Raw genomic sequence first — 14,927 nt, 5'->3', positions numbered from 1 at the left:
ACAAAGGGCACACCGACACAAGAAGAAGAAAGGTAAGACAGTTACGAAAGGATGTGTTTTTTCTGGTGATGCAGTTCATATTTGTGGCTCGCTCGAGAGTAACCGTCTCCTCTGTGGATCAACCCACACCCTTCGTCAGATGAGAAACCATCGCCTGGAGCCTGACTGACTCATGTCCCCACATGCCCACTCTTTGGTTTCGTGATGTCAGCGGACTCTTCCCGCTGGATTTAAGGCCCCCAGGTTTATTCCACGCCCCAGAGCAGTGCCTTGCCTCCACCTGGACGGATCTTTGTGTGGGTTTACCTGCCTCTTCGAAAACACATTGCTCTCAGGACAGAGAGGGTTTTCAGCAAGTCCTCTAGCGGGACAGAAGCGTTCATCCTCTGACTCCAGAGGGCTGTAAACTTATCGTCCAACACAAGAGGAGATTTCACTCTCAGCCCAAAATCATCAACTCTCTGAACAGACTCATCCACTGATTTAAGAGGACCCTCGACTAGCCTTCCGAAGACATCTTACACACTCTCCTGAAGAAAGGTAAGTAAAATAAACTCCGTAGCGGTTCCCCATGGCCACCTTAACACCAAAATGGCGGAGACGCTGTGGTTGGGACTACGCCCTGCGCACAGGGACACTTAGCAGTCCAATTGGGCGTTGTCATCTGCCCGGTATGAGAGGAGGGATGGGCTTTTTCAAATTTGTGAGGACACTGGACTGATCTTTCAATGACATGTACCTACTTTTCGCAGGGAAACTCCTTATTTCGGGGCATATACCTTTTTTTGAGGACACCCAACACAGCGCTGATGTTGTATATATTTGAATATTAATAAGTACAGAAGAGCACGCAGATAATAAATTACACGCACAGCGCCTACTGCAGATGTGACCAGTATTTGTCTGTCACTGTGCGCTACCTTCCGCTAGAAAAAAACTCACAACATTCAACAGAAACACTAGACAAAACTTTACTTATAAGCAAAACAGCACAAACTTGGCACATATTTGGGAGTCAGTGTGCACTAAGACATACCACACTCCACCTTAGAGCAGCAGACAGCGCACATATACCAAGCAGCCCACATATGTTGGAGAGATCAAACATCCGACCACCAAATATTGCTGTGATGCTGTACTAACTGCAAATTGTACACTACACACGTGATGATTAACTATCAAAATAACGATTAAAAGCCACTGACCTTTAGGAGATAAAGAAGCTTTTGAGGACAAGCACATGTTTTATGGTACATTTTTGAGGGCATGCATCTGCTCCCTGGAGGATAACATACACTTTGAAATCGAAGACTTGTTCTGGATAAAAAAAACACCTACTTGTTCTAAAGGCTAATACAGTTTGCCCTAACATACCTTTTCAGAGCAATCGCATACTTTTTGAGGAAATACAATGTTTTAAGGAAACAACTACTTTTTAGAGCATTTACTCACTTGTTGAGAATTAACTCGTTAAGTAGAACTGTATTTTATAGTTAAACACTTGTATTAAAGCTGTGTTTGCCTTTGATGCAGAACATATACTTGTATTTATTTTACACTCTTTCTTGTTTACTGTAAGTTTCTACATTTATATGAAAACCTTTTCGGGGCAAGCACCCGCATTCCTTTCAAACACCTGAGGCAAATAACTGCCCTTTGAAAGCTAAAGTTTAGGTTTTGAGGCAAATTGACCACGTTTTCTGGCCCAAAATCACTTTTTAGAAGGCACTGTTGAACTATCTGGGACAAACACGTGCTTTCTATGTAAATACCTTCTTATGAGAGCAAGAAGCCTACAGATCACACAGCTGAGTCTTGTGGGAAAATATCTGTTGTGCAGAAAACAAACACTTGTAATTTGAAGGCCACTTAATTTTGAGGAAAACACTTTCCTTCTGAGGGACATCATCTATTTCTGATTTTTGAGAGGTTTTAATTTCACTGTCTGGGGTAAACAAATTAGTGTATATCCTTTACTGCATGCAGTGATGCAGTTTGGAGGATTTTAGTGATGTTCTTTATTGTGTGCAGTAATGCAGTGAGATATAAGGAAAGAAATGTCTGTGGATATGCTCTCTATTCTGTGTAGTGGTGCAGTCTGTTAGATGGATTAAAATGCGTGAAGATGTTTTACAGCCTGGGCAGTTATGGAGATAGATAGGGTTGTGAAGCCTGCCATGTTTTTTTATTTCATGCATTAGTGCAGTCAGCTAGTAGCAAATAATGATCTGGTACGTTCTCATGCCATGCAGTGGTGCAGTGAGATTGCAGGAGAGACACCTGGGTATGTCATATATTCTGTGTAGGTTTAGAGCATCAGTCAGAAAGTAATACATGTCTGTTGATGTTCTTAGCTCTGTGCAGTGGTGTACAAGGACCGACATGTCTGAAAGGTCTTTACTCGGATGAAACATAAATGTATGGAAGCGTTCTATAAAATCTGCAGTGATGCCGTGAACTCGAACAATGGAAATGCGGGGAGATGTTCCACGGCCTATGAAATAGTGCAGCAAGAAAAAATGATTGTAATACTTAAAACTGTCTTTATGCCTTTGGTTTTTAAAGAGCTGCAGAAGGACTGAAATGCTCGGATGCATTGTTTAGGCTGTGAAGTGATGTGGTGACACATTTGGCTAGTAATGCTTGGTTACTTTCTTTATTATATGCAGTCATGCAGTGAGATAGGACAGACAGAGCTGGGGATTTCTCCAATCCGTGCAGTGATGCGGTGAGATAGGACAGACAGATCTGGGGATTTCTTCACTCCGTGCAGTGATGCAGTGAGAAAGGACAGACAGAGCTGGGGATTTCTCCAATCCGTGCAGTGATGCGGTGAGATAGGACAGACAGATCTGGGGATTTATTCACTCCGCGCAGTGATGCAGTGAGATAGGACAGACAGATCTGGGGATTTCTCCAATCCGTGCAGTGATGCAGTGAGATAGAACAGACAGATCTGTGGATTTCTTCACTCCGTGCAGTGATGCAGTGAGATTGGATAGACAGATCTGGGGATTTCTTCACTCCGTGCAGTGATGCAGTGAGATTGGATAGACAGATCTGGGGATTTCTTCACTCTTTGCAGTGATGCAGTGAGATTGGATAGACAGATCTGGGGATTTCTCCAATCCGTGCAGTGAAGCAGTGAGATAGGACAGACAGATCTGGGGATTTCTTCACTCCGTGCAGTGATGCAGTGAGATGGGATGGACAGCTCTATGGCCTTTCTTATTCTGTGCGGTGATGCAGTGATATATGACAGACAAGTCTGGGATCTTTATTGCATGCAGTGATGCAGTGAGGTAGGATAGACAGCTTAATGGCCTTTCTTATTCTGTGCGGTGATGCAGTGTGACAAGACAGACACGTCTGGGATCTTTATTGCGTGCAGTGATGCAGTGACATAGGGTAAGTGGCAAGTCTGTGTCTTCGTCGTGCCGTGCAGTGACACACTGATGCAGCACAGCCACGCCTGTGCCCTTCTTTATTCTGTGCGGTGATGCCCTGAGACAGGATAGACTAGTCTGGCATCTTCTTTAGCCCATGTATTGTCGCAGTGCAGTTGGACAGGCCAGGGTATGTGCTATCAGTCTGTGCAGTAATGCAATGTAATGGAAGGGTAGCAAAACATGGCCTTGTTCTTTATTCCATGCTGTGGCGGTGTGGAACAAAAGGGCTTTAAATGCCTGTGAGTTTTCTGCATTCTGCGATGAGATAAAAGAATAGAAATGTTCCTGTGAGCTTTGTTCCATTCAGTGGTACACCTGGAGAGAATGATATAACTAGCTGTGGTGTCCCCTCTTCCTGCAAGTAACATGATTGGCCGAGACATGCTGGCTCATCCATGGTTTCTGTGTCTGTTTCAAACTTGGGGATCTAAGATGGCCACCCCAGGAGTCCCTGCATCTGTAGCACTCATGCTTGAGAGGGGTTGGCTGTTTCAACCCAGGAGACGCTTGCTGTTTGTTAGCATGTTTGGGATTCTCTCCTCTCTGTGAATCATACATTGAAAGAACATACTAGTTTGCCCCTGTTCTGTAGACTGCTTGGAAGGGTCATGAAGGAAGGGCCCTTGATTTACTGCTTCTATATACGTCATGTATATACTGGCTGGATGGTAGTCTGCTTTAGGTAGAGAGCCCTGGATTCCATGTATGGATCTGTTGGCACGCATCAGACAGACAGGATGGCTTTTCTCCTGATTCCCTATATGTTGCAGATTCCGGAGTTCTTTGTGTCTATGTTGTTCATGCCTAGGATTTACAAGCTGGTTGTCCCCTGGATCTATTAAGCCTGCATTGCGGCATGCGTGGGAAGGACAGGGTGGATGTACATCTTTTCCAGGATTCATGTGAATTAGCAAATGGTCCAACTCTAAACCTAAATAAACATATCCCCAAACCTAAACAGTCCAAAAACTAACACTAATAACCCTAAAGATAAATAACTTCAACCCTAATCTCAACACTAATCCTAAATAACTTTAATCCCAGTGCTAACCTTAAACTTAATATACTTCCCAATAAGTGCCACTAACCCAAATCATTCCCACTTCTAACCCCAAACTAAATTCAATCCTAATACTGAATTACTCCAACCCTAACCTTCTGGTGTTTCTTTGTGTTATACAGGTCAGTCTCCACCACACAGCTGTCATGGGATCTGGAGGGATCCAAATTGTGGGCGTGGCCCTTGCCATCTTTGGCCTGATCGGTGCTATAGTTTGCTGCGCTTTGCCCCGCTGGAAGGAAACCTCCTTCAGTGGCAACAGCATCATCACGGCGCAGACCCAGTGGCAGGGCATCTGGATGGACTGTGCGGCGCAGAGCACGGGCCAGATGCAATGCAAGACCTACGACTCTTTGCTGCAACTCCCAAAAGACCTTCAGGCAGCACGTGCCCTCACCGTCATCAGCATTGTCATCTCTGTCTTTGGCATTATGGTGGCCCTAATGGGTGCTGAATTTACAACCTGTGTGGAGAACGAGGACACCAAACCCAAGATTGCCCTCACTGCTGGTATTTTCATCGCTATTGCAGGATTGCTACTCATCGTGCCTGTCAGTTGGTCGGCCCACAACACCATCCGCAACTTCTACGACCCCAACAATCCAATAAAGATGGAGCTCGGGACCTGTGTCTACATTGGCTGGGCCTCCTCGGTGCTCCTGCTCATCGCTGGTGGCCTGCTCTGCTTCTGCCGCCCTCGGACTGAGGGCCCTGGATACTCCGCACAGTACTATGCTAAGAATGCTCCCACTGCTCCTGCCAACAAGAACTATGTGTAGGTGGGCAAGGAAGCAGCTGGGATCCAGATCCCATCAGAGACAGCTAAACTCTCCTTTTTCTAGCAAAAAACACAATTACACATGTATATATAGTTGTTTTTTGTTTCCGGGCACAGAGCTTTTGTTAGGTGTAAATAAATCCCTAGCCGAACTTGCTCTGGTTCGAGTCTCATACAAGCGGAGTGTTGCTCCTTTCTGAGGGGCAGCCTTAAATTGCAAAGGATGACTTTAACACACATAGTGCTCTTTACTCAGAGATGGACTATCGCGATTCAGCTTGGACGGTTGAGGCTGTACTGACAGGCATAGCATAGCAAACATTGAGGGGTGTGGTAGTTGCCATCTGTATATGGTGCACACAGCAGAGCAGGGAATTACCTTGACTCCTTCATAGTGCACAGGGCTGCCAAGTGATGTGGGGATGGTGAGACTCCATGCAGATATAAGGGGCACTTCGGGAACCACAGAATCAGAAGGATCTCACTGAAGTGTCTGAAGGGCCCCTCACCTACAAAAGCACAAGATGTGAGAGTCCTCACTGACATGTATAGGGAACTACTCAGACCTTGCATAACACAGACACTTAGTGATGAGCCCCAACCTTTGGATATATCCAATTTGCTCACCATAGGACCACTATGAAAGAGACAGCAGTGAGTTGACACCTCTTACTTGGTGGCACATCACTGCTTGTACGCCCAGCTCCTGTCCCTGGGCCGCAACAAGTCATTTAGCGCAGATGTAGTGGTGTCGCTGCACCTGCACACTAAGGTCCCCTTTCCTTTCTTTTTATTGCTGTTCTATTTCACTAAGATCAGCTCTCATGGTCTACAATCGATCTTCAAAGTGCCACTGAGACGGCACATGGCATCACAATGGTTCCCCCAGGCGTTACAATATATCCCCAAAGTTTATTTTTCAGGGTGTGTTTTTCCTCTGTTGTTATTAATTGTGTTGTTATCTGCATTGTTCTAAAATGGATCTGTGCTCTATTACAATTCTACCCTGAGCACCTTGTACTCAATAAACTATTTTACTCTCCCTTGTGGCTACAATCTTCTTCTTCTTTTCATACTTCACAGAAGTGCACTACAAATGAGAACAGGTAAGTGGGGCTGGACCAGGTTCAATGCATTTTTCGAGTTGACCAGTGGTAGAGTACTGTTTGAGCCATGTGGTTTACAGGGGCACGCTCTTCTTGGAAAAATGATACATTTGTTTTCTCTGTGCAGATTTCTTCCACTTCTTCTACTGGTCTTACTTTAGTATTGATTTCTGGCATCCTACATTTTGGGATACACCTTAGGTGGCTTCTCTCTGTTGCCCCAGTCTTAGTCTAAACATTCTGCTGTTTCAAGGTGGTTCAGAAGCTGCTCCTGCCAGCCTCTGGATAAGAGCCTCCTTTATACCATGTGCATGAAGTCATTAGAGACCTCAACTTATCCTGTTCAACATGTTGGTTATTCATCTAGTCTTATTTTCCTCTGCATTCTATCACTTGTAGTCCTACATTTACGAAAAATAATAATGACAGAGCATCAAAATGCCAAGAAAAAAACAACGGGGTGAGGCTCTCCAATCTGACAAGAGATACTTCGAGGTGTTAGGGTAAATGCTGAGACGTGGTTACGATGGATCTCAACTGAGCAATTCTGTATTCATCCTTCTTTATATCTGACTCGGGAATCACCCCACCCTGATGGCACTTCAAGTAGGCTCCCCTCTGATTGGATGTTTGTGTCTGGGAATGTCATGGTCTGTGCTTGGCTTCCCAACTCCGAGAATGTACCATATTTGAGTGCTAGCCGTCTGGGAAGGCAGTCGTTGCCTCATGGAAAACCCAATAAACTGATTATTAATGAATAAACAGAGAGGTGGACGCTAGTTGTAGAGATGGAGGAGACTTGTGCCCTTTTAATGCAGAGGCAAATGACGACATGTTTTAGGGAGATGTAGACTTTGTTCTATTTCAGGGAGATTGTGCAGTGGTGGGACGAGCTGCCTTGTGACCACATTGGAGGGTTATTTTATCAAGAGCAGATAGATATGGAGCCACACATCGGAGTTTCAGATGATTTGGGGTGTTTTTATCTATATCACAGAGGTTTCAATTCGTGGAGAGGGAGGCACTTATCAAATTAGGTAGCATTGGCTCTCTCAGAGACTCGGCTACCCTCTACCCCCACCTCCACTACCATCTAATCGCGAAAACATGGCCCTCTCCGGCATCTGATATTCAACCTATTCCCAGTCTGAGTTTCAGTCCTTCTTCCAATCTCTGAGATGTACCCCTTAATACTGACCAGTGCTTCATTTGTATGGGTGGTGGGTACTGGCACTAATGTTTGGGGACCAGGACTTATTTCTTATCATCAGTGTTTGACCCAGAGTTAGAGAACAAACCCCAGAAAAAAGAAGTAAAAACGAGGAAGAGAAAGAAAGGAAAACAGTGTCAGAGAAAGAAAGCAGTGATGGAAACCGACCTGTTAGTGTGAGATGAAGTGACAGGAAGTGTAGAGTGTTGGAATAAAGATGCATGAGGAGGAATCAAGACTACCCAGCCTCCTATCCGCCACCCTGGGCATACAACAGTCCCAGAAGCAGGCCCCTGGAAAACATTTTGAGGTCCTGAACTCTATTTTTGTCTATCACATTAAGCAATGCAGTCATCCCTCCCTTAATTGAGCCTTGCATGGCACCCACTATCTGAGACTCACCCACTCCCAAATTTCTCGAACTCACTCCCCCAATCTCTGTGACTCAACTCTTCACAAAGCTATGCAACTCATCATTACCCTTTTACTCATAGACCCAACCTCTTCAACATATGGGATTTACATTCCTCATTAACCTCTCAGACCAAGCCCCTACAGCCTCTCCGACTCCGAAGCCCACAACTCTCAGCATCCCTTCCCGGTAATGTTTGAGACAAGACCCCAGCAGTAAACAGTTTTCAGGCACGAGATCCAGCGAGCTGTTGACCAGAGAGCATCTTTCGTTGGGTGACCCACAAGCTCTGAGGGCCCCACCCTGATCTTTTAGCAGGAACTTGAGAAGGAATGTGGCATCACCTGCGAACCGCACGAAGAGGGGCTTCCAGGCAGGCCCCTGACAGGCCGAGGCAGGCCCACTGGGGAATGCTGATCCGTGCGGGCCACCAGCAGGCCTGCCGCCGGCACAGGAGACGGCTTCTTTGGTATGTGTACGTGCAGGGCGCGACTGAGGTAGAAATACGAAAACAGCAGCCTGAGGCAGAGCTGTTGGAGCCGTTTATTAGGGCATTGAGCAATTGCGTGGCACAGCCAGGCAGCAGTGACAGCAGATTACAGCTTTCCAGACCGCGGGGCGCACCTTAATAACAGGGTCTCCGCCCAGTGCAGGGGCTCGGGCGGGAGGAGAGCTGTGAGGTGTCTGCCCGCAGTCTGCAGCCCAGGAGACCGCAAAGCTTATCAACTCCTCAGCATTGCTACAGCTTTCCTTTCGTGAGCTATCTCCGGCGACACCTGTGTTTGTTAGAGCCAGCAGAAAGGCAGGCCCTTGAGCGTGTTTGGTAAAGGCACAGGTATTGCCACGCTCATGGTTTAAACTACAAATGCGTAGCTGAGTGTTTAGATGAAACTAAGCAGTTTTAGGCAACCCAGCTACCTGCGCTGGCCCATATTGCCCCTCCCACACACCACCTTCCAAATTGCCAGAGACCGAGCATCATCACAGGTGTCTCATCCCTCCACACCCTATCCACAACAGCCCGCCACTCACTCTCAGACATCAAATCCACGACTATGAAGTGACGACTTCCTGCTGCTGGTTGACGGTCCTGACCCACAAATCCCTCTCTAAAGGGCTCTGCCTCGCTTCAGGGACCCCCAGCCCGTTTGGTTCCTGGACCTGGCATCTCAACTCCTCAATTAGTCCCTATCATATGAGACATCCTCACTGCCGCCTGTACAACCACCAAGACTAGAAGCTCATACAAGGCAACTCCAGTCTCAATGTGCTTGTAACTGGTTCCCCTCCATTACCTCCTACCCAGGGCTTTAAGTGGGGAAAAAACCCGGGGCTGCTCTTAAAGGAGCGTGGCCTATCCAAGTAGGGGCGTGGTCTATATAAAGATATTTATGGATATCGCCAAACACCCTCCTCAGAGGCGCAAGTAAAGCCAAATTTCTAGGGGGGTCTAAGAAAACATTTTGGGAGGAGGCTAAATCTTTAAGCAATAGGCAGAGTGGAGCTGCAGGGGCTCTACAAAGGGGTGAAAAACAACAAAGCCTCATTAACAAGCAAATGGTCTTTTAAAGACCTGTTTGTTTGTTTGTTTATTGAGCTTTATATAGCGCTGGCTAGACCCGGAGGTATCAGAGCGCTTTACATAAGGAACAATATCGAGTTACAAGAATAATGTAAAAAATTTTCACAGAAATTTCAAAGTGAATGACAAATCATAAGAGGCAGAGAAGGAAAGGGGGGTCAAGAATATGAGTCTAAGAATAGGTGGGAGGGGGGGAAGGGAACCTGAGAGGGGAGGGAGTAAAGGCAGTCAAGCTAAAAGAGAAAAACGTTTGACTCAAAAGTCAAGGTATCAGAGCGATTAACATAAGGATAAGGTACAGTAATTTAAAAACATTAGTTGCACAGTTTTAACAATGTGAGTGGAAACATCATAAGGGAGAGAGAAGGTAGAAGGGGACAAGAGCAGTGTTCTGAGAGAGGGTGAGGGGCGAGGAGGGAACCAGAGGGAGGATGGAGTTAAGGCAGACCAGAAAGAGGTAGAAAAACATCTGAGATTGTCAGGGGGAGACCGGAGGAAAAGAAAGAGGTCAAACAAGATGGCGGGTCCGGATCGTGGAAATCGATGGTGGCCAACAACAAAATGGTGGGTTGAGAAAAAGTCGTAAGTCCATAAATAAGAACCAGAGAGCAGAATTTAAGTGCGAATAGTCAGAGGGGGGGATGCAGTTCCAAAATCAAAGGCAGGTGGAAGGGTGAAGAGGTGTGCAGGTTCGGGACCACTGTGAAGTACTCGGGTGCGGCTGTGTGTTTGGAGGCTGGTTGCAGGATCGCAATCTTATGCTTACCAAAAATAAGGCGCTAAATCTATGAAATTACAATTTTTTTTTATTATCCTTAGTTCTAGGTAACTTACCCAACAATCAAAGCTTTACTCAGAATGACTCGGAGATAGGTGCCTGAAAAGTCATTAATTAAAGAGAGGACTTTCTGTCCTAAACTGTGATACTTCCCCACAGTCCCGCATCATATGATAAAAATCTGCATGAAAGGATCTACAGCGTGCGCAAAGGTCAGCGGCCTCAGGAGCTAGCCTGGCAATTCCACCTAGAGCAAAATAAGTTTGGTGCAAGAAAAAAAAAAGAAAAGGGACTACCTCTGGAGGCCCGAAAATAGAGCCTGATAGAGACCCGTTTCAAGGCCCCCTGAAAATAACTGCCGGTGCTCAGACCTGGACGGACCCGGCCCACTTAAAGCCCTGCTCCTACCACATTATGATCATTGCCACCCTCTGACTATCCTCTGTCTCTCCCAGGCACAACCTAGTCAACCACACCCTATACGGATCATGGCATAAGGCCATACTACCTCCACATGTCACCTGACACTCGTCTCATTTCCCTGACATGCTCTGGAGCCCTTTACACAGTCCTATTGTCATCTAAACATACCCAGTAGGGTTGGGTCTGTGAAACACCGTGGGGGATATGTACAATAGAAGTGTCGGAGTGGGGCGTTAGCCGTCGTGGTTTAACGCCTCACTCCGCCACCTCTGATACGCAAGGCTGCACCATATTTACAACGATATGGTGAAGCCTTGAATTTCGCCCTGCGATGACGCGACACTTAGCGTAGCGCCATCGCAGGCACCCTTGCACCATAGTGCAAGGGTGTCTGTGTGCAGGGGAGGATTGTTTATGTGTAGGAAGGTGTCCCTTCCTGCACATAAACAATCCTGAAAAATGCAATTTTTTCACTTTCATGTGTGCTGATTAATGCAGCACACATGAAAGTCACAACATAGCATTTTTTAAAAAGATTGTTTATGTACAGGAAGGGGTACCTTCCTGTTCATAAACAATCTATGGCATTTTGCTTTTTTGCACAAGGCAGCACACATGGAAAAAGCAAAAACGAGGAAGAATAATGCATTTCTCCTCGTTTTGCCAACTGGTCTTAATTTTGGCACTGCCTCCTATGTATGCTGCCCTTGTACATAGGGGGCAGCGTCAATATCAATGGGTGTTGCGGTGGAACGCCCACTGCAACACCTTCTGCCCACCCCTCTCACGCTAATCAAAGTGTGAAAGGGGGCCTTATTTACAAGGCAGCGTTAAGCCACATTAAGTGACTTAATGCTGCCTTGTAAATAAGGCAAGGCCCCTATTGCTACCACAATGCAGATAAAAGTGACGTTGTGGTGGTGATAGGAGCTTGTACATATCCCCTTGTGTCTCTTAACACTCACACTCACCCTGATTTCTGGATATAATCAGAACAGATATGTCTGAGATGCCTGACAAACACGTCTTGTCCTTAGCATTAACCCTGTGCCAGAGGCAGCATACGCTATTGGGCCTCTAAGCTAGTCATGCTGGACCTCTCGGCAGCATTCGACATGGTCCATCACGCTGTACTGGTGGGCGGCTTAGAAGAAATAGGAGTGAAGGGCGCGGCCCAAAAACTCCTTAAATCCTTTCTCTCAGAAAGATCCCAAAGTGTCAATCTGGACAAATTTGAGGCTGAAGCATTCTCCTTTCCCTGTGGAGTCTCACAGGGTTCTTAATTAAGTCCGACACTTTTTGACATTTATGTGTCCTCCCTAGCCCCCCTTATTGAATGCTTCGGTCTTAGTTAGACATCCTATGCAGATGACACCCAAATTGTGGTAACGATATGACCAGAGCTGCTACAGGACACCACATCCAGACTACAAGACTGCATGAACGCGGTAGGAACTTGGATGGCACAAAATTGTTTAAAGCTAAACTCCAGCAAAACGGAGGTTGTGCTTTTCGGCAATAATCCAACTTTCTGGACCCCAGACTGTTGGCCGAATTCCCTAGGGCCACTGCCCTCCCCAACTAGAAAGGTTAAGAACCTAGGAGTATGGATTGATGATGCACTTAGTTTCAAGGACCAGGTGAACTTCGTCGCATCTACTACTTCATACATCATTAGATCATGCAAGAAAATAATGCCTCTACTACCTAAAGACGCACAACAAACGGTAGTTACAGCATTAGTAATGTCAAGGTTAGACTATTGCAATAGTGTTTACCTCAAGTTACAAGAAGGAGCAATGAATAAACTACAAAGGCTGCAAAATGCAGCGGCCAGACTCCTCACTGGCACTCCTAAATATGCATTTGTTAAAACAGAGATCAAAAAACTTCACTGGCTACCAATTAGGAAGCACACCCAATTCAAGGCGCTATTCTTGGTCTTCAAGGCCCTCCAGGGAACAGGCGCAGACTTTTTAAAACAACACTTCTGTTGGTACTCACCTAAAAGAGCACTCTGGTCCTCAGATGCTGAATTGGTGATGGTACCCCTGATGAAAAAAGATAGCTGGGGTGGTAGAAGCTTGATTGCCAATGCTGCTAAATCATGGAATACCCTCCCAATACATCTGAAACGCATGACCAATCTGATGGCCTTCAGGAAGGCTTTAAAAACTTGGCTTTTCACAGACTAGTTCACGCAACACACCAATCTTGTGATCCCTCTCGAGATCTTCACCCTAGCGCCAGGACACCTCTGGGTAGCAGATGCGCTCTACAAATTTAATTAACATTAACATTAACACACGCACACACACACAAACTCCCCCGCCCCTCCAGACAAAATACTTGGCACCAGCATACACCCCTGGCAACAACACATGTGAACACAACCCTGGCAACAACACATGCGCACACACCCCTAGCAACAACACATGCTCTCTGCCTGGGACACAAATCCGATCCGAAGGAGACATAGCCAATGGTGTAAGGATTTTTGGTACTCCTCTCTAGCCTTTTCTTATAATTTGGTGTCATCCAGTAATAGGGCAATAAATCTGCTTTTCTACCTCCCCTTGTGGAAGTGCTGGCCCTGCACATGGTCATGTACATGTGACACTTTTACAAGACATGCATCTAGACTCGCTGATAGTTGTATGTCAGAATATCGTGTATAGAAATATCTTCTGACACGTATATCATGTCCTAAATAATGTATGCGAAAATGTCCTCCCATTGGATTTATGTTTTGTATTATTAACTTAAATGGGACAGTATATTTGAAAAATATATTTTGAACACAATATGTACGTCAGGCGATATCCTAACACTGGCATTCTTGTACCACACCCTTCCAGCCACAAATCAACCCCCCCCCCTCCCTGAAAACATATCCCACCTTCCTAAGACATGCCCAGTCTGCATCCCATTAGACTGCCATACACATGAACTCTTTGTAACAGACACCTTGTCATAGAGAGACATGACCCGACGTGTGCCTAGTACACTTGTTTGTATCCTTGCCACACGTGCTGCCCATCCTGGTCTTCAAGTAGGCAGGTTTATTTGTATAAAAATAGCAATGCTTTTAATTCTCTTAGTAACTTGCATTGGACTTTCAAATATTTTAAGGTAAAGATAGGTGACTTAACAATCACTGTAAAACCAAAGGGGCAGATTTACTCATTTTTTAGCACAAGTCATCGCAGCAATCACATTTACTGCACTGCACTGCATTGCACTGCATTGCACAAGGGTAAAACCGTCCAGAACCTTCTCCATTAAGACTGGCCTGCTACTGCTGCCACTCTCTTCCCCTGCACTGGCTCTCTTTGCTGTCTTGTGCAATGCCCAGCCTCATATAGGTCAGTGTGTGTTGCCTGGCATAGAACTGTACTGGAAGCATACCTTGCCTATACGAATTCCTGGGTCTAGACAAACATAGAAGGATCCCACTCACTGGATGTATGCTCTGAACTTCGGCACACATCAAATGCCTGGGTGTTTGGAGGAATTGCATTACCCTCTGTTAGCGCCTGCTTCAAGGAAGTGTTCGTTTTTAATACAAAGCCCAGTGTGGCTATCATAGTAGATTGAGCTGTGCTTCAAAAAGCTATGCGTGTTTGCAATGTAATGCCACAGTAACGGCACTTTGACTCACAGTGAGGCAAAGCGAAGCAAAGCAGCGCAAAAGGCTTTTGAACTAAAAAAAAAGGTCACCTTTTGAGGACAAAATACCTTTTGCGCTGGACAGTAAATATCAATGCCGTTGCTTTGCACATCTTTGTGCTACTTTACATCAATTTACAATAGCACAAAGTGTTTGTAAAACTGGGTCGAAGGTTTGCATCAAAGTAGAGACCTGTCTCTCAGTTGTAGGGGGAGGTCACTGGTCTGGTCCCATTTTGCTTCCAGCCTGTCTTTCTCTAGCGAATACAAGAAACTTTAAATCTGGTGACTGCTTTCTGATAGTACGAGAGTCCTCTAACATTTCAGGAGACAGCCTCCCATAAGGAGAGGATCTCTGGGAGATCAGGATGCCTGATTTAGGGTTGTATGGGGACACACGGAGCCCATTTCACTGGTTCCCCCACCACATTTCATGCGGATAGCATCTGTTGAGCAGGAA

The 14,927-nt window shown here is 45.9% G+C and overlaps 1 protein-coding gene across 1 annotated transcript; it reads left to right on the top strand.

The window, feature by feature from the left end:
• The first annotated feature begins 216 nt into the window (after positions 1-216).
• Positions 217-6,330, top strand: LOC146811910 (claudin-4-like). Its single transcript, XM_085618868.1, has 2 exons — positions 217-540; positions 4,632-6,330. Exon 2 carries the CDS (start codon positions 4,656-4,658, stop codon positions 5,286-5,288), a length of 633 nt encoding a protein of 210 aa, XP_085474994.1. The 5' UTR covers positions 217-540; positions 4,632-4,655; the 3' UTR covers positions 5,289-6,330.
• Positions 6,331-14,927: the final 8,597 nt, after the last annotated feature.

The sequence above is a fragment of the Triturus cristatus genome, chromosome 7 (genome assembly GCF_964204655.1).
Source record: "Triturus cristatus chromosome 7, aTriCri1.1, whole genome shotgun sequence".
Taxonomy (NCBI): Eukaryota; Metazoa; Chordata; class Amphibia; order Caudata; family Salamandridae; genus Triturus; species Triturus cristatus.
The sequence above is the reverse complement of the archived record's forward strand: the minus strand, read 5'-3'. Positions and strand labels throughout refer to the sequence as shown.

What these genes read in the sequence shown, in the direction of transcription:
- LOC146811910 (XM_085618868.1), top strand. Translation starts at nt 4,656, where the DNA reads ATGGGATCTGGAGGGATCCAAATTGTGGGCGTGGCCCTTGCCATCTTT.